The sequence below is a fragment of the Phacochoerus africanus genome, chromosome X, assembly GCF_016906955.1.
Source record: "Phacochoerus africanus isolate WHEZ1 chromosome X, ROS_Pafr_v1, whole genome shotgun sequence".
Taxonomy (NCBI): Eukaryota; Metazoa; Chordata; class Mammalia; order Artiodactyla; family Suidae; genus Phacochoerus; species Phacochoerus africanus.
Genome location: NC_062560.1, coordinates 94425680 through 94446330, shown reverse-complemented (window position 1 = coordinate 94446330; position 20651 = coordinate 94425680). Strand labels below are relative to the sequence as shown.

General features: G+C 39.1%; 1 protein-coding gene across 1 annotated transcript in view; it reads left to right on the top strand.

The window, feature by feature from the left end:
* Positions 1-20651, top strand: part of AMMECR1 (AMMECR nuclear protein 1) — a 112110-nt gene that overhangs the window by 85485 nt on the left and 5974 nt on the right. The window contains exons 3-4 of the mRNA XM_047764146.1: positions 5554-5668; positions 19746-19836. Coding sequence (XP_047620102.1) covers positions 5554-5668; positions 19746-19836 — 206 coding nt within the window. The remainder of the gene's footprint in view (positions 1-5553; positions 5669-19745; positions 19837-20651) is intronic.

The window sequence follows — 20651 nt, the reverse complement described above, 5'->3', positions numbered from 1 at the left end:
GAGCCAGATAACATATATGCATACGCCTGGCACCCAACACACTTCATCTTTCCTTCCCTCTTACCTCCCACTCTTCCTTCGTTGCTTTCTCTCTTTGCCCGTTGGTGTGTGCGTGTGTGCTGTCTTTTTTGAACTTTCTTTCCTTCCCACTTCTTTTTCCTGCTTCTTATTTTCTCTTCTTTCTTCCTTTATGTCCATAGTCCTTTTTTCTTCTCCTTCTTCCTACTTTCTCTTTATTTTGTTCCATACCTTAGTTCTTTCCTTCATTCTCTGTTCATTACCCCTCAAATCACATTAAAAAGTACATTACTGTTCATGTATTTTCATGTTAATGTTCATCGAGCAGGAAGTAGGTTGTATTCATGACTCTAAAAGGGAAAAACCATCTCCCAATTAAGTAACACTTTACACATGGCTTCCAATTAAAAATTCCCTGTTTGGGATCACAGGTCTCACCAAAATTAGGTTCCCTTCCTTCCTCCTTAACCATGACCATGTCCTTCGTTGCTCCTCTCTACCCTTAGGTTTCATGAATAGCCACTTTTTGGCATTCTGTTTTGTGTCTATTTTTTTTTTTTCTTGGGAAGCTAAAATTGCTGCTTAATGTGACAGAGAGGCTAAGGATAATTTTTCAGATTGGGGTTTAGGATCCTACTCTTCGGTGTTTCTGGAGTTCACACATGCCGCGTGTGCATTTTGTTCTAGAAGCTCTGATGAGGAATGGCAGAATTTCCAAATGATTGAAACCCTTCATGAAAAAAACTTTTTTTTTTTTTTAATTTTAAGAGTAAAGTAGGCTTGATTTGCTTTTCTTCACCTATCCACTCAGGGATTTAATTTTGGTTTTAATTACTTCCTTGACCTGAAAAAATGATTGCCTGTAATGTGAAGCCCTTCCCAGTGTGGTAACTTTCCACTGCTAACTGACGAGGGTCATCAGTATTTTGGAAAGTGAAGGAATAAATGGAATAAATGAACAAGTGAATGAACGGCTCCCCAGCTAGCCTCACATCCTTTCTGCTACATGCTACATTGTTTACCATGAGGCTTGTAATATCTAAAGCTTTGTCTCTTTTTAGCTGTTTTGTTTTGTTTGCCTCCCAGTTTCCAGGTACTGTCACAAACCCTTTGGTTCTTTGTTAGCTAAACTCCTCATTCCCTTTTTTATGTTCATTTTCATTAAAGTGCTATTTAACATTAGATATTAACTTTGACAGATGTTAATGCTGCTTCTCAATTAAGTGAAATATATTCTTGGGAAGACGCCAATTTGAACTGAATATATTTGAATTTGGTATGTGAATTAAAGTGTTGTTTAAACCTTAGCCATCCATCATGTGGAGCAGCCGGCAGGTTTTTGTACATAAGCGGTTTTTCTTTTTTTTTCCTTAGCAATATTTAAACATTAGAAAATGGCTTCCTATTGTAGCAAACAGAACTTCATACAAATTTACCATAAGATCTCTTTGTCAGTCCCTTAGACTGCCTAGAATTTCAGTTGGCAGACAGGACTTTGATATAAAATGCTTTCCATGGACAGTATTAATATTTTAAAGTCCTTTTTTGCTCTTGCATATTTCCAGTAGACAGGAAGTCTAGCTCTGTTTACCCTTTGGCTACTAATGAATGCTATTAAATTATTATTTATCTTCTTTAGGCAGGGCCACTGCAGGTATGAGGTCAGAATTGCCTAGTAAGGCGAGCATTTCATTTTAAAATTTTTAAAAAATTATAATCCAGTCAAAGGTGGCAACTAAGGTGCGGATCCTAGAAAGAATTGTGAACTTGAGGCCGAGGATCTGGGTTGTAGCCCCACCTGTGTCACTAACAAGCTGGGTCACCTCGAGCAAGTCACTGCTCTGACTGGACAGCACACATCCTCTGTAAAGGCTCAGCGGCCATATCGCATGGTCTGTGCACTAAAGAGAGCAGGGCTGAGGGAAGCTGAATCCTCTGTTTATCAGCATTCACCCCAGCCTAGCAGCTCTGAGGTCAGTCTCCAGCCGCATTTTTCATCTTTTTAAATAATCCCTTAAATCCTTGCTAGGCTTTCACTGCTAGTTCTTTTCCCTAGGAATTTGCATTTAGAGATATTGAGGGCTTCCTGCCTTTTGAAATTTGTTTATGCGCATGAATTTAATGAAAAGTTAACTTGGAGTTGATGAAAAAAATGCAAGAATTAAAAGTCTTATTTGAATGAGTGTTCCTGTAAAATCAGACTGTTTCCATCATGATTAATGTACCTTCACTATTTCAGAGTTTTGAAGTTAATTCATTTGAGTGTTGGTATGGTGAGGCATGATTGTGATTTTATCTTAATTAGCCATGCCAGCATTCTCCCACTCACTCTGTGCTCGAAACATTTCTTTTTATTAAAAGCCCCAAATGATTGAGCAACAGGCCCCATCTCATAAGGAAAGCTTGCTAGCCTGATCCTCAGTTATTTAACTGTTTTAGGTACTTGAAATTTCATTGATTTGACTTAGTTTAAATTGCACTGAGCTAAAATGTACCTTTAATTGGCTTGCTAGGAAATAAAAATGATGACTTTCCTCAAAATGTTGAGAAAGTAAATGTATGGCAACTTCAGGTATATTGTTTTAATGTAAAAGCTAGAGCTAGATACAAAAACAACAACAACAAAAAACCAAAACCCTCTTCATTGAAAAAAACCCTCTTCAGTTCACTGTAATGAGAAAGGAAGACAATAGCAAGTGTGGGCCAGGATGTAGGGAAATTGGAACCCTCGTATATTGCTGGTGGGAAGGTAGAATGGTACAGCCACCGTGGGAAACTATTTGTTGATTCCTCAGAAAGTTAAACATAGAATTACCACATGACCCAGCAATTCCACTCCTTGGTATCTACCCAAGAGCAATGAAAACATGATTGTCCGCACAAAAACTCCTCATACTCATGAATGTTCACAGCCGCATCATTCATAGTAGCCCCCAAAAGTAGAAATACTCCAAATGTCTACCAACAGGTAAATGGATAACAACATGTGATAAGTTCACACAATCGAGTATTATTGGGCAATTAAGAGGATGACACACTTTTATAAAATGTAACATCAAATTTATCAAAAAGAAAAAAAGAAATTTAAAGGATAAAGTACTGATACATGCTACAACATGGATAAAACCTCAAAATACATTATCGCAAGGGAAAGCAGCCAGACACAAAGGGCCATGTATTGTATGATTCCACTTATACAAAATGTCCAGAGCAGGCCAGTCCGTAAAGATAGGAAGTAGATTAGTCCTTGGCAGGAGCTGGGGGAAGGGGAGAATAGGGCCTGACTCCTAACAGGGATAGGGTTTCCTTTTAGTGTGATGAAACGTTTTCAAATTGAATGGTGGTAATGATTGTGCAATTCTGAATATACTAAAAACCATTGAACTGTGTACATTAAAAGGGTGAATTTTATGGTATGTGAATTATATGTCAATAAAGCTGTTCTACCTCAAAAACATCAAGCGACTGTGTTGCTATAATTGTTTGAAATTATAAAAGTGTATTTAAATTACATGTTTGCCAGGGGATGGGAGGAGGGAGGAATGGGGAGTTCTTGTTTAATAGGTGCCCTGTTTCCATTGGACAAGATGAAAAAGTGCTGGAGATGGATGGTGGTGGTGGTTGTACAATGATGTGAATGAATTTCATCCCACAGAAATGTACATTTAAAAATGGTGAAAACAGTACATTTTATGTGATGTATATTTTACCACAATAAAAAAATCTATAACCCTAAAAAATCATATTTTATATTATTCTAATGTACAAGGCCTTTTCCTCCCTCTTTTTTTCTTTTTACAAGGAAAATTGAAAGCGCGACTGGCCTTTGGGTTTTTAATGCATGGGGTTTTTCTGGGCTGTGTTTTAGAGCTTCTCTCCTGTGTGTGTGTCAGGGGGGCTGTGCGGGGGGCGAGGAACATTATACACATACCATATATGTCTTTATCTTGGCTTTGAATGAGAACTTGAAAATATTTTTTTAAACTTTATTTGCCAGTTGGAAAATAAAAGAAGCCAAACTGTAGGAAAATTTTTGTTGTTAAGTTGTAAAATAGTGAAATGTTGTTCTCAGAGTATAAATTATCACAGATTTCCTGATTTTCTTGGTTCATCTTGGCTCCTTGAATGGGGAAAACATGTATCCTTTCTATATAACATCTCTGTCTTTCTATAAGCATTTTCCTCTGTATAGCATGATAGATTGAGCACCAAAATGTATTGAAAATACTCACAGACATAGGGCGATATTTGTACGATAGAGCGAGTTTCTCAATGCAAAAGAAAGGATGGAAAAAAAGAAAATCCAGCAATGAAGAAGTCACTGAAAAAGGAATTAAATTCTTTCCAAAGGTCATGGAACTTTGTTATGACCCAAGCAGTTTGTAGGCTCTAAATTTGTAACCTCTAAAGATTAATCGGTGGAAACATTTTCTAAGGCTGGCTCTACAATATAGGATATTTGAAGATTGGCGGCACAAATGCCAGCAGTGCCATTAATATGGTGTGCAATCAGAGGTGTGTTTGCTTTCTTGACCAGGAAAGAAAACTTCTTTTAGAAATACAAGGAGCACACAGTGGTGTGTGTGTGTGTCTATCTGTCTGTCGGGCATGTCTTTGTGTTTTCTGTCTATCCTACGGTTGTGGGAAAAATTAATGATCTTCTAACACTTTTGTCCTTTACAGTGGGGTTTTTCTAGAGTTTGGGACTGTGGTACCCTACCCTTGATTGCAGGCTCCAATCAGAGCTGATGTACTCAGACATCCATTGATGTGATTAATGGTCTCCTAATCATAATTTTATTTCCTAGATTAGCCCCTGTTTCCTGTAGTTTCAGTTTTTGAGTCATATCTTGAATAATCCTTTATAGGGGGCCTGAAATCTTTGTATTTTTAGTCTGTAATTTACATGATTATTTTCATTTTCTTTGATTTCTTTCGCTTGAAGAAGTTAAAATTTTGACCTTTTTTTTTTTTTTTTGGACCTTTTTAAGTGCTGTTCTGTGGTAACTGGCCAGAGTAGTAAGACCCTTTAACAACATGAAATGTACATATATATATATAATACATGTGTATATAATATATACACATATAATATACATATATATGTATATAATATACATATATATAGTATTATATATTCCCCCCCCCACCAGCACTAGATCCAGACGTCTTCCCCCAAGTTTCCACTACTGTGGCTTTTATTCTCCTCAGATGTAAAATAACACATTCTCAGAGTCTACACGTAACAGGGACGTATACTAGGAAATGACTGTACAGGAAATGTAATTGGTCACTCACTCTTCACAATTGAATTGGTCCCAGGATTGGCTAGTAAACAGTAAACACAATCTATTGAATGAACAAAAATAATGACTTCGAAAAACCTTTGGCGCGTTTGAAATCATTTGAAGAATGTGGCACCTTTGGCCTACTGATTTTTTTTAACCTCTTACCTTTTTTGAATGATTGTCTGCATTTGAAACTGGGAACTCTGAGATCTAGTGAGTGCTTTAATATTTGCTTTGTTTTCAACAGTGCCCTTAAAGATAGCCGTTTTCCCCCAATGACAAGGGACGAGCTGCCGCGGCTGTTCTGCTCAGTGTCTCTGCTCACTAACTTCGAAGATGTCTGTGATTATTTGGACTGGGAGGTAAGACTGCAGAGAATTTGTAAAGAAAAACGAAGGTAACTCCTGAGTATTTGTTTAAAATTAAGCCCAGAAAATAACTCTTTCAGCCCATTCTCTTTTGTAATGGAGGTAGAGAGCAACATGGATAAATAAACCTCACAACTGATCAATGAAATACAAGTAAAGGAGTTTTTCTTTTCTTTTCTTTTTTTAAAAGACGAAGTGCCCTATGTTGTTCTAATCCCCAAACGGAATTTGCTCTTCATTTTTATCCTACTTCACCGCAGCACCTCATAAAACCTATTAACAAGTAGTAAGCAGGACTGATGGGAATTTATTTCTCCTCTTATTTCCATTCCGGTGCACTCCGGTGTGACTGCCACCAGGCAGTTAGGTGGTTGGAGGACACATTGCAGAGGCAAGGAGCTAAAGTGTTAGGATAATATGCCAGTTGGGGAAGTCAGCTCGTGGATAATAACTGGGGTGTTGGGTAACTAGAATCAAACCATGCTAATTCATTCATGGCTACTTTAATCTATGCATTTATACCCACTGACAAGGAAGGCTATGTCTAAGGTATGTCTGTGTGTTGCTGTTACTGGAGTAGCCTATATTGATCATATTTGCATTTTTCTTTAGTATGTGGAGTTAGGTTGTCAAGGAAGTTCAGGAGTTCTCACCATGATCAGTTTTGGTAGTTGGCAGAGTTAGTAGCAATTTTAGACGCAAACATACCCACGTGACCTGAATGCTTAGTGTATTCAAGGCACGTGCCACATGTACAGAAGTGCTAAGATCTGGTCCCTGCCATAAACAGCTTATAGTCTAATAGAGAAAAGAAGTATATATAAGCATGAAGAAATAAGTGCTATAAGAATGAGACAGTGGGGAGTTTCCCCTTGTGGCTCAGTGGTAATGAATCCAACGAGTATCCATGAAAACGTGGGTTTGATCCCTGGCCCTGCTGAGTGGGTTAAGGATCTGGTGTTGCCAGGAGCTGTGGTATAGGTTGCAGATGTGTCTTGGATCTGGCATTGCTATGGCTGTGGCATAGTCTGGCAGCTATAGCACGGATTGGTCCCCTAGACTGGGAACTTTCATATGCTGCAGGTGTGGCCCTTAAAAAAAAAAAAAAAGAAGAAGAATGAAACAGTGGGAATTTGGTGATATACAAAGCATTCTTGTGCATACACAGACTCATAAATGACTGTAGCATCATGACATAACATGTTTAATTCTGCTGCCTTTGTGGAATGAGTGTCCCCCATGGTGACTGAGATATTTTGCTTTGTGGACATTTTCTTGACAGTTAATTTTATTTTTGGCTTTCCCCTCATTCCTTGTGAGACAACGTACTCCTCTGCGATTCAGTTTTTCCACATACAGAATAAGACATTTATGAAGTTCTTAATCTTCATTGAAAAAAATCCCTGTGATATAAATATTGTTGTCATGCCAGAGCTATTTAAAATTTTTGCAGAGAGTAGGATGAAAGAGTTCCTTTCTGGGTTTTGTGGTAGGGTTTTTTTTTTTTTGGTTTTTTTTTTGTTTGTTTGTTTGTTTGAGCATTATCAGAGTATGAAAGCATCTTAAGATATTTTTTTTCTAAAAAATTACAGTGTTGATTCTGGCAAAATTGGAATGTGTAAAACCTTTTATAGAATTAAAATTTCCTAATTGATTGTTTTCTATAAGTTTTATTCCTGTTTGAATCTTTCTTTAAAGAGAAGTCTACCTATATTATAGAAACACTCCCAGGACTTTATTTTTAAATGATCCCAAGTCATATCCCTTACTTATTAACAAATATTACAGTCTGGGTAGTTCTTTGACTGTTTTAAGGCTAATGCTTCTTCTCTAGCTAGAAATTTATTTCTGCTTTGCGAATTGCCGGGTGCTGTGTGTGTGGTGGTGGGCGTGGGAGTGATAATAGCAGAAAAAGCCTGAGATCTAGGGGATGACTGAGCTACAAAAACACTTACACCCTTACTTGCAGCCACTGAGTTGGAAGTACAGTTCTAGAGGGGGGGTGTGTCTGTGTCTGCATGAATGTGCACGTGCGGCACATATGTGAATGTTTATTGCATAAATGTGTGTCTGTGTTACGGGAGGAGAAAAAATGGGGGGATCCAACAGTTGTTAAATAGGCAGGAGTAAGAGCATTGTACTCCACCATCTAGTTTAGCCTCCATCAAGCACTGTCTACAGCCAAAATGAACCTTGACGTTAGTGGGCTTTTATGTTCATAAGTCGTTACCATCTTTCTCTTGGGAGGGTGGGAGGTAAAACACTTAAGAAATGGTACTGTATATACTTTTAGGGTCACCATATGACAGTTTGAATTTCTAGAAGATTCTGTATGCTTCTACTTGGTTTTGTGTATTTAATACATCCTTTAAGGTATAAATATTGATATCTCATGAGTGGTGCTTTTCTATTAAAGGAACAACAACAAAAAACATATTTTTGTCCTTTTAATATGTAAGTATTTGAAAGTGATTTAGATACTGCTAGAATGGCTATGCTAAGAGGAAAAGATTGTCCTTTTCAGATAGGACAGTTAAATGTCATCATAATTTGAAGTATTTAGCATTAAGAGAAATTTGTTCCCAAGGAGTAAGAGTAAAAATTACATTTTTAAGAAGAAGAATGTGATTTGGCCTTTAAAGAAAATGTACCATAGTCAGTGACTGAAAATGTAATGATATTATTGTAAGGGTGATAGTATAAGGGTTATCCTTAATGATTCTAAAAAAGCATTGCTACTTTAAACACAGACTGTCAAGGTAGAGTTAAATACATTTTTAAAAAGTATATGTCAATAAAATTCCTCTCCTAGGTATATAACCCCAAAGAAATGAAAACAGATGTTGAAACAAGAACTTGTACATGAATGTTCACAGCAGCATTATTCATAAAAGCCAGAAGGTGGAAACAACCCAAATGTCTATCAACAGATGAATGGATAAACAAAATGCATTATAGCCATACAATTGAATATTATTCAGCCATAAAAAGAAATGGAGTACTGATACATGTTACAACAGGAATGAGCCTTGAAAACATTATGCTAAGTGAAAAGAGCCAGACACAAAGGCCATGTACTGTATGATTCTATTTATATGAAATACCCAGAATGGGCAAATCCATAAAGATAGACAGCCGATTAGAGGTTGCCAGGGGTTGCGGGGGGAGGGGTACAGGGGAAGTGACTGCTTAATGGATACAGGGTTTCCACTGGGGGCGATGAAGACATTCGGGAACTGGATGGTCGTGACGGTTGTATAACATCGTGAATGTACTTAATGCCACTGAATCGTACACTTTAAAGTGGTCAAAATGGTAAATTTTATGTTACGTGTATTTTACCACAATAAAAAGGCATATATGCATATGCATATACGTATTTATTTAAGCCTCTCGTCCATAATAGTGCAGTAATTGTAAATTAAATTGAAGAAAACTTTAAAAATTAAGAAGATATAAAGAAATGCAAGCCATTCATAATTACACCATTCTGAGATAACCACTGTTAATATTTTGGAATTATTTCTCTTAATTCTTTGTCTTTGTATCCATAAAACTGCACATTTGTTTATGTAACTGAGAGCATTAAATTTCCAGTCACTATTAAAAAGATTATGTTTGTTTATGGTTTATCTTTGTATTCAAGTTAATTATTTATATTGTGAATTTCCTTTATGAGAGTCAGTCTGTATTATGAAGGTATCCGTTTGACTTTGAGAGTTTTCACCTTATCAAATAGGTACAGCTTTTCTTCCAAGAATGAAACCTCCTATTCACCATACGTATCTAATTTTAACCTGAAATGCAAAGTTCTCTGTATGTTTATGCCAGAGGGGGAAACAGGAGATGATTACAGAATTTCAACAGAGAATTCTTAAATCAGGCATCAGTAATAAGTATGTTTTCTATAAGCAGAAGCCTGTAGCAGGGCTTTTCTGGAGGAAGTACGGTTTTGAGAGTTGACCCCCACTGGTGAAGCGTGTTACTGCAGTAGAGTTCCTAATTAAAGGGATGAAAATGCCCAGATCAAAGCAGGGAGAGGGCAAAGTCTAGAAATCCCCAAGGGTAGAGTTAGGTAACTTCAGTAACAAGAAAGACACCCTTGTGGTCATGAGGATGAGGGACGTGACCATGAGTAATAGACACCTGATTTTCAAGTGATCAGGAAACGAGTGAACTGCCGCAGGGCGGGCAGTAACTCTCTTCTTCATCCAAGGTTTTTAACTCAGCCTGTTGGGGGGACATGTCTCTAATTTTTTGACGGCAGTTAGTGGGAACGTAGGGTTTACATCAGACTTTGTTTTAGAGGCTAGAATGCTTCCGTTTTATGATGTGAAGAGCATTTGATGAATGGTTTCATAAAGGGATGTAATTAATTTCAAGTCACTCTCGAATTGACAGAATGATCAGTAATGCTTCCATCTGTAATATTTCCTCAAAATAGCAATTATACATTTAAAATGAGTGGCTTTAGGTCGCCTCTCAAGGAAATCTGGGTAGTCATTAAAAACAACAAAACCCTCCACAAAAGACTGTAAAGACAAATGGCAACAGGGGCCCCTCCCGCCTGAGAACTGCCGATCATTGTCCGCATCAAGATCTACTTTATTGCCCTGGTAGTAGATATGAGAATGAGGAGTCAATGATTTGGGAAAAACTTCATTAACTGCTAAGTTGAAATGTCTACCTGCAAGGCTAAAATGGTCGTCAAATGGGAAAAATTGCTCCCCTAGGGAGAGATCCGAAGTGATCTGTCTTGTGTTTGAACACAGAAACTTATCACCGTTGTGCTGTGTTCTCTAATTGACAGCACTCTCTTAATTCCGAATGGCAGGGTGGCTGCCAGGCGTGGTGCTTTAGAAAAGAAAGCTCATGCAGCATGTTGGAGTCCCCCAAAATGATACGGCGCCTAGAACTTGTATAGTTACCACCATTGGGGAGTCGTGCTTCCTTTTAACGATCTGAAAGTATATAAAACAAATGACATCGTAGTACTTGGAGTTTGACTCCAGGGGTAATTCTAGATGTGTCATCTACTAGCTGCTCATTTTCAGGACTACATCAATGAATAAGCTTTTTTTTGGTTTGCAGAAGAACTTGTATAGCAAGTGTGCTACCAGTGATTTGGTGGGGAACTAATGCAGCAATTAGCTGACAGACGTCAAAATATTTTGTAAATTGTAGTCAGACATCTTTTATCTCTGCTCTAGAGATAAGATCATATTGAAGGCATGAGGAAGAAGGATTTTCTGTCTTCTAAAGTAGACCTTTAGATCATATTTCAATTGATGAATGACATTTTCACACATCATAGGGCACTTTTGCTCTATCTAGCTCCCTGGATCACTGAGATCTCACCTACACATACAGCTGTCACTCGTGGTCTGAGGGCAGACCGCTCCTTATAAATTACCCAACACTTACCTGGAATCAGCCCAGCATGATTCTTGTGTGATGCCAAAAAATCTGTCCTCAGACTATAAAGCTAGACCCCAAGCCCCCTAGTCTCACTCTGTCCCTCGAGCACCCAAGCGTCTTTCATTGTGTGTGAGCTTGCAGGACTCGTGGTACTCAGGAGAGCTGCACTTCATTTTCAAAGCAACCTCCAAAGCACAGCTCTTGAGTGATCCCAGCTCCATTTCTGACGTGTTCGGCTACAGTTAATAATAGGGCGCTTTTGTAGCAGCCTTCATGAGAGTAAACAGATGAGATGAATAAATCAGCTACCGTCATTATCTCTCATATATTTTAGATGTTCTTGTTCTTCTTGTCACCCTCTCTCCCCACTTAAAGGTTTACATTTTTTCTAGCACCTCTTAACGTTCCACCAAAAACAGTGTTCCCATTCATACACAGACGATTGGCATGACTCACAGAGTCACCAAGCGAAATGACTTCTCGTGGTATATATTATGTCAACCCCCACCCTTGTGGTTCTTTTTTATGATATATGCTGTTTTTTGCTTCTCTTCTAACTTAAGATTTCTGCCTTTATGTATATATATTATATACAAATATTTTATTTATATATATATATATATATATATATATATATATATATAGGCTTCATACATTTAGGAAAATGTTTTTCACAGTATTTTCTCAGAGACCTTGAGATTTTTGTATGTTACTATCCTTGCGATAATGTAGCCTTTGTCCTCATGCTCTACTTTAAATGTTTTTTCGAGTGGCTTCGTGCTTCCTGGCCATCTAGAAAGAATTTGCTGTGAATCAACAATTCAGTGTATCAGAAGCCTAGAGAGGAAGCAAGCCTAACAAAGCAAAGTAACCTCTAGAACGTGATTTAATGCATAAAAATTTCCACTAGGTAGTGGTGAAAATGGTGACAATTCTTAGTGAAATGGGCTGTCTTTGTAGTCCATTCTCAGGCCTCCTCCGATCTCTTCCTGCTTCCCACCCAGGGTGTTGTTTTCCTGCTTCTTCCCCCAAATCCATAAACTCTTCCAGCCCTTGTGCTAGTAGTTCCATTCCAGTCTACTGTTTCCTGTACAGTTTGCCTATGTGTGTCTCCCAGCATTTAATAAAAAACACTGAGTTTGGGGAATGACTTTCCAAAATTCCTCACTGCCACCACCCAGCTCAGTGACCTTTCTGGATCTCTGTTTCCTCACCGGGAAGCTGGAAAAGTTGGAGTAGATAATTCCTAAGGTCTCTCTGGATGCTGACAGAGTCTGACACTTGTTATTTCATTTTACTTCCAGAGACTGAATCACTACTAGCCATTTAGAAATCATAAGAGGTCCCTAGATTTTAAAATGTCCATTGCCAACTTAAATGTGGGCAACAAAACGTGAGTCCCGTTTTTTAAATTTTACATTCTAGATTTCTTTTTCACAGAAGATTTCTCTTTAGGAAGAGCAATACTCTCTTCTAAACAATGAAGGCTTCTATAGCATCATCCTCTGTTTTAGAAGTCAACATTCTATGTATAAATCTAAATTAAGCAAATGTTAGGAAACGCTTATTCACTTTACAAATAAATAGTTTCCTTTGCAGGAGGACGCACTTGCACTATAGGGTTTCTTTATCGTCTTCCTTGTGACTTAATTCTAATTAATTCCTTTATATTCGACCCATGTGGCATTTTTTAGGAACAAATCCTTTTTGTAGACTGATAGAACCATATTGAGTGAGAGACTCAATGAACAGTTTTAAGCTGTATAAGGTTTTCCTTAGTTTCCTATCAAGCAAACGACATTATTTTCTGTGGGGTGCATTTGCAAGAGGAGTACCCTCCTCCCCCACTCCAGCCTTTGAAAAGCAAACTAAATCACATCTCTAGATTAAAAAAAAATTATAACTTTAGTTACTTGTCTGTAAATTCACTCCCTTCATCATTCCCTTTTTTAAAAAATGGTAGGAATGCATTTTTCTAACTTTTGATGAAAAGCAAGCTTTTTATTTAAAGGTCACCTGTGTTGCCTGAACTTTCCTTGGAAAGCTTCAGGATGTTCAATTTTTAAGAAATGCTCATTATAATTAATCATTACTGAGAATTGGGGGTTTTTTCCCTTAATTGCACTCTGAGCTTGTCACTTGTTCTCTGCGAAACCTTAGAGGAAGAACAGTTTCTTTCATTGCAAATGGTATATAAACATGTTTGGCTTCATAGCTTTTCAAAGCACCTCTTCATCAGCCATGCTTTATTTTAAAATCTTAACTTATTCTTTAAAAGTTCATGGGGGGGTGATTTTTAGCTAGTCCGGGTATTTTAGAGTTGTGCGTCTGCTATTAGTTAAAATTAATGTTATCAAATTGTTGTTCAGTGGCCTTTGTGAAATAAATTGGCAGCCTTGTGTTCCTGATAGACAAGATGTCTCAGTCTCCTACATGAATCAAAATTGGCACTAATTGGTCCTTTAGTAAGCTCTACAAAAGCCAAGAAATTGGTCCATGGAGAGTGAACTAATTTCTAAGCCAAAGGTGTCTAATTTGCAGGGGGTTTAGAGAAGAGCAACACATATGCATTTTGGTCAAGGAGACCTCTGCAGTTGTTTTCACAAAATAACAACAGAGAGGAAAAAAAACACGCAGCTGAGATAGATGGTGAAGCAAGAGTTTTCATACTAGAATATATTAAAAGGTTACTCATGCCCAAGTGATGGCTTTGCAATCAATTACCCTTTTTGATTTATTTTTGTAGTATATCTTCTGCTTTTAAAAGCTTCTCACTTAAAGGAGATTTGAAAGCAAGTTCCACCTACAGGATGTGGTCAGATAATGGATAAAAACAGTGTAACAATATGGTCCTTGGCGGCCTCTCAGTTGATTCAAGAGAAGATTATTTTTTAAGTCACTAAGGCAAGAGTTGTCTCTAGGTGGTACTAGGATTACACGCCATCGTTATTTTCTCCTTTATACTTGTTGAAAGGGATTTGTTTTGGTAATATGCATGCACTATTTTTATAAGTAAAAAAGTCCACGTCTATGATTTTTAAGGTTTTCAAAAGTAAAAATTACTGAGAAATAGCAAACAAAACACCAACCCGGAATTGCAGCAACACTGTTTTCAAAACTTTTTATTTGGCCAGATTCTGAAGTGTTAATTATTAAACCATTGTTAATTGTTAAGTGTTAATCAGATGGGCACCTTCAAAATTTCAGACTTAAATTCTGAAACTGCTGGGTGGATTAAAGCGATGAGGGATCAGAAACACTCTACAGAGGATTTGATGGGCAGATCTGGACAGCATGTAGTCCATATTATTTTTTTTAGTAGTTAGCAGGATTGGGGGAAGTGATTCATTAGGATCTGTACAAATTGTCAGCAGCCTTTATGATGAAAATGCTATTTTTTCTTACCCAAATAAGGATTATTTAAGAAATAAGGATTATTTAAGAAAGAAACTTGGAGGAGACCCACTCTGGAGTATTTTCCTCATTTATTGGAATTTGCTTTCATTGGGAAGAGGAAGAGTCAGTCTGCAGAAAGCTGAGCTGGGGGAAGGGGCTATGAGTGAACAAGTCGAAGGTGCTGCCTTGTGGGTTTTGTGCTCTTAGGCAAAATATGACTGATGGCTTTGTCCTCCTACGACTATCAGAAGCAGCAGACACATGCGTTATCCAATGCAGTGTGTTTGTGTCTGTGGTACCACGGGCTGCTTTTGAGAGAGCATGTGTGTCTCCTGCGATGCCAGCCTCTGAAGGTTAGGGGGTGTGCCAAACACCCTGAGCGCCTCTCATTAGGAACAGAGTCCTTTCATTCAATTCAGTGGAACTGGCATGTTGAGCCTGGCAGGTCAGTCTTATGTGAATGACCAGCGACTGGCTGCTTTGTTAATTGCAGAACCTATTTTTGCCAAATGATATCAGCAACAAAGCCATGTCAAACAACCTTCAATTCTTTGACCTCCTGATATTTTTTATTTTATTCAAGGTGAGCCCACTGGAAATCAGTGCAGCGAGCTATGGCCCTCCTTGTACAGGGAAATACAACATTTGGTTCTGAAAGTGGGGAAGAGTGGGGCTAACTACGACATTTGCTAAGACACGATGAACCCGAGGGAGTAAATTGGTTTTCTTGACCGGGATTTGAGCAGGGGCAGATTTAGCGTTGAGGGTCAGGACTGTGTAGGCAATTGTGGACCCAAATGGTCCAAGGCTTGCATGGAGCCTAGTCCTCTTGGCCAGAGCACATTCGATACTCACTGATGCTTTTAGCCAGATGACTCTCTTGCATGTTTCAGCATATCTGGATTGTCGGCTTGCTGATTAGGCTCACAAGTAAAAGCAAGACCCTTTTGTAGTGCTGCTAGTGGATTATAGGACTCAAAACACTTGCCTTATAGACAGACTAGGGTATTTTAAACCTTGACTATGCTATTGTGCAAAGCATAATATAGACCATGTATTATGATGGGGTGGGAGAGGGCACTTTTTTTTAATGCTCCTATGTCGAGAGTCACTGCATTAGGGGATAGTAGTTTTAAATGAAGCCACATTTCTAACAAGGGACCAGATAACGAGGATAAATGAAATCTGCAGACAGTCTAGAAGCTTCATTTTAGCCATTATTTATAATCTCTTCTCCTACCCTTTTTACTATGTAGCAAAATTGATTAATTTGTGCAGATCTCATCTCCCTGTGCCCACGTGCCCTCTGATAGAGAAGCGAACAAATAGAGAAATGGACAAGAGAGGAAAGAGGATGAGGCCGAGGCCAGGTGGAGTTGGGGATGAATAATCCCCACACTGAATAATCAACCCCAGAACAATCAAGATATATTTTAGGGCCCTAACATTAATCTTGATATTTAATCATTCTGGGCGATGTTCAAAACAAAAGATTGCATAATAGCATTAATAAAAATCACTTGCTGTGGAGAGGTTCGGAATAAATATGGCTTTCTTTGTAGCATGAGAGAGGAATCTGTTGCACCGCTCTTAACGTTCACTCAGCACACACAGATACAGCTCTGTTTAATTCCATATCCTCTTATCTATAAGTCCTACATTTAATTTACTACCATTTGAGTTGATTTATAGCTTTGCTTAGCAAAAGTACAGTCTTGATTAAAAGGATATTATCACAGCTCATGAACCTTGAAAGCATTTTTTTTTCCCCCCTCAGACCTTCTAAGAATTTTGAAAATGACCCAAAGACTCTGATAAGGCTGGATGCACACGTCTCCAGTTCTGGCCCACCTGGCTGTACTTTGGGCAGTGGTAGTTAGCAGGGTCTGGTGATGTCGTTTTCCCATGTGCCAACCCCTTATCCATCCCCCCAAGGAATGGCCCGTTATTGCGATGCAGTCGTAGGGCAAGTTTGCTGCAAGGAATCCCAGACCCCTGGTGAGCGGATCTCTTATCTAGCTGCTAAGGCAACTGTGGCCTTTGTCTCTTGAGATGCTGCTGGCCCAAAGGATTCTCCAGTCTGTCAGAGGGGGGTTCGGTTATTATACATGAGGATTACATTTGGGAGTCGCAGCTGTGACAGATGCCTGCCTCCAACAACACAGAATTCGTTTTGGTGCTCATTTCAGTGGCGATGACTTAATTTGCAAAGCCAGTGATTTCCACAGGTCGGCCAGATTCGGTCATCCTCCACAGCAGGCTATTTCCCACTCTCCTCTTTTAATTGAGCAGTATGACAGTTTCCTTCTGGGAGCAAGGAAAATGCTGTTGCTCAACAGGTGACAAAAGGCATAATAATACTTTGATTCTGCTCAGAACATTATTACCATTCTCCCGATGCCACTAGTGGGAAAAAAAAAATGAAGTCACTCTGCTTTGGCTTTCTGTCTTTGCAGAGGGTGTTTTTGACCTATGAGATGACTTATTTCTCACAAAGGGAACACTTGAAAATCACAATACTTACAGTTCAGTATACGGGGGCTTTCAATCGTTCAGAATCATAGGAGCACAGAAAAGAATTTTAAACGTTGTAAGTGGGGTCCTAATTCCAAATGGGAGAGTTTTGATAATTTTCCTATCAAATTTGATAGTTGGGCCTTCTTAAAATACAAATGTAAATCAGTTGTACTCATGAATAATTTTGATTTTGGTCAGTGTGTCCTTCTAGCTTGGTCTTAACCTCTTCACATAGCTGTATCTTTATTAAGATATTACCCACATACCATACAATTGGTCTTACCTCTTTTCATTATTAAATTACTAGGCTTTAAAATCTCTGTAATTTTTGTTGAAGAACACAGAATGTACTCCTGTGAAGTAAGGATTTATGTCTAAATCACCTCCAATTTGCCTAAATAGCTTTTTTTCCCCCAATAAATAGCCACAGTTTGTCGGAGCTAGACTGATTATTAGAGGTTATCTAGTTAACCCAGAAAAAAAAAATCACCTGGGGCGTTATTATTTTTCCAAACCACACTTGGTGAAGTACAAAACCTCCTGCCATTCTGATAAGCTGCGGCCCCCATCCTCACCCCGTGCCAATTAAATAGCACTGATTTAGTCCAGCATCCTCATCTCACAGACAGGGAAACAGTTTTTCACTCACAATTTTGATTAGACACCTTAATAAACACCAAAATTCTTTTCAATTTTAGCATGACAGAGTTTTGATAAATGGAGTCAAAGATGCAGAATTTACCTCAGTGAATGATGGGAGCATAAATTATATGTGCCGTTATGTTTTTAAAAACAAATGATGAAGGATCTGATATGTTGAAGGAAAAAAATTTCAAAGTCACTCATCAGAAAGGCAGTATACAGAAACGGTTGCAAATTTGTCATTGTCTCAGTACCATGTCGGGCACTGGGGAGATTAGTAGATGTCCTTTATCCTGGAAATGCCTGATAGCTAAGCACTCATATTTCTTCTCAGCTGTCCAGAGCCATTTCCCACAGGGTATAGGAGGCCTTATTGTGTTAGTTTTTAAACAGCTGCCCTGATTGCATTTTCAGCAGAAGGAGATTCATACGAATACTGATCTTAGATAGAAGAAAAGAGCCACAGAGATAGGCTTTCATAAAAAACATAAACTGCTCGGAAGATCGGACAGACGCTAATGGATGGGTGTGCAGAAGACCTGGGAAGAAAAATGAGACGGATTTCCCAGAGGAGGTTTTGTTGTTGTTGTTGTTGTTGTTTTGCCTTTTACCTTTTGAGGGCCGCACCCGCGGCATATGGACATTCCCAGGCTAGGGGTCGAATCGGAGCTGGAGCTGCCGGCCTACGCCACAGCCACTCGGGATCCGAGCCACGTCTGCAACCTACACCACAGCTCAGGGCAACGCCGGAATCCTTAACCCACTGAGCGAGGGCAGGGATCGAACCCGCAACCTCATGGTTCCTAGTCGGATTCGTTAACCACTGCGCCACGACGGGAACTCCAGAGGAGTTTTTATTCTCTGAAAAAGGCCAGTAAGCACAGAAGAAGCAAAAGAAGTTTTCGGGGACCCCCTCTGCCTCTTCTAGACCTTGACAATCCATACGGATGTATGGGTGTAACCGCCTGCTCTGAAAAGAAACCTCTTTCTCAGGTAAAAATGTTTACCTGGTCTTAACATCTTCCCTCCAGGACCTTGGACGATCTTAACCTCCACGTGGGAACCACTGATCTAAACAACCACAGATTGGGGAGAAGAGAATGGAGAGGTTATACTTTTGAAATGCCATTTTTATTATTAGTGTATATAAGGACGTCAAGAACTTTTTAATGACCTTTCCTCTCTGCACTATTATTCTATGTGAGACGTGAGGGGAGAGGACAGCTTTCTTCTGGTTGAATGTTACCTCAAAGAAACAATATGTAACTTTTCTTAAACCATTGGCAAGAAATTGCACACACTTACTTACTTAGACTCTTTTTTAGGACGCCACCAAAAGTTTGTCTGTTTCACGTGATAAAGTTATAGTGGTCTCTGGGTTGGTATATGAGAAGCTGTGCAGAAACGCCCTGCCCTGAAGTAATTCGCAATCTTTATTGCTCTTAGATTTGGTAGCAGCTTTGTAGATAGACGGTGAGGGTTTGCCACTGGCCCCCCCTTTAAGCCATAATACATTTTTTTTAGAAATACGATCTGTAATGGGGTACGCTCATAGGATCTGGTTGGATTTTTTTTTTCGGGGAGGGGGGGGTCTTCTCTGTTTGTTTATCTACATACAAGTCAAGGTTTACTAGACAGTTTGGGATGGGAATCAGCAGCCCCAGAAATGTGGGGACTCCATCTGAAACGGTGATCATCCCTGAAAGCAGGAGGGTTGTTTGCTCTCTCCCTGAAGTCACTTCCCTGGATCTTGCCCCTTATTGTCATGAGCCACAAATTGGGGCGGGGGCCGGGGAGGGCAGGACTCTTGGCGTTGACGGTCTTATTCTGCACCCAGGCGCAGCATGGTGGTTCTGGTTCTAAACAGAATGGCGTGGCCCAGCGCATGTTGGTCACATGCACATCTATGTTTTGAGCCTCCATGGCTGTCATCACGGCCTTCAGTCCCAAAGTCAGTGTCTCGGAAAGAGAAAACAGACATGCCCTTCCAAAAACAAGGGGAAAGGAAGAACTGCATTCTCTTGAAAGTTAAATTATAACTTTTTCTTTCTGTTTCTATGAAGAAGACTGTACTAATAAAACTGCCAATTTCTTTCAGGTGGGTGTACATGGCATTAGAATAGAATTCATCAATGAAAAAGGATCAAAACGCACCGCCACCTACCTACCGGAGGTTGCAAAGGAGCAAGGTCATTGTTGTACTTTATTTCATATGATCTGGTGAAGAATTGAAACAAGTACACAAATTGAAATGCGCTATCTGACCTTGCAGTTTTATCTGATAATTGATCACTGTCAGATTAATGATAAGAAATGACTCTTCCCTCACTGCCACTGCAATGTCTGAATGAAATCGGTGACTTCACACAAAAGTTGCACCTCTGCACTAAAGTTTGACGGCAAAAACATACAAAAGTGTACTTTCAAAAAAAAAAAAAGCAAAGATTTGTAAAAATTGAGTGTTGTTTTAGGCAGTGGTTTGCTATGAATTTGAGGTGCCATCTTCCCATATTCCACTGTACTCTAGCCTCGTGGCATAAATCAGCCTTTCGCTTGGCGGCCAGCCACGCAGTTCATTGTCAGTATCAAATGTTTCCTTCTTAGCTGGTTCCCAATACTTCCTGTGCTGCCGTTACGATCGTAGGTTTCCCATGAAGATTAGGAGCATCGAGAAAATATGAACCATTTTTAGTGTTTTACATGTTCCTAATCAAACGTTTTTTCAGTTTTACCGCCGTAGCACACACCTTTATGAGTTACCACTGCCACACAAAATAACATTTCACTCTGCACTGTCCTCTCCTTTCCACCCACTGCTAAATTCTGGTGTCAGGTTAGCTCAAAGCAATGTCTCTTCTTTATCTCATGGAGCGTTTCCTCTCATCAGAAAGCATTTGTACTTCGTTTTCCCATATCTGTTTCATGTAAATGGGAGATGTATAACTGCCAAATTTAATATCATTAAATCCCCCCTCCACACCCCCAAACGAGAGAGTCAGTCTTT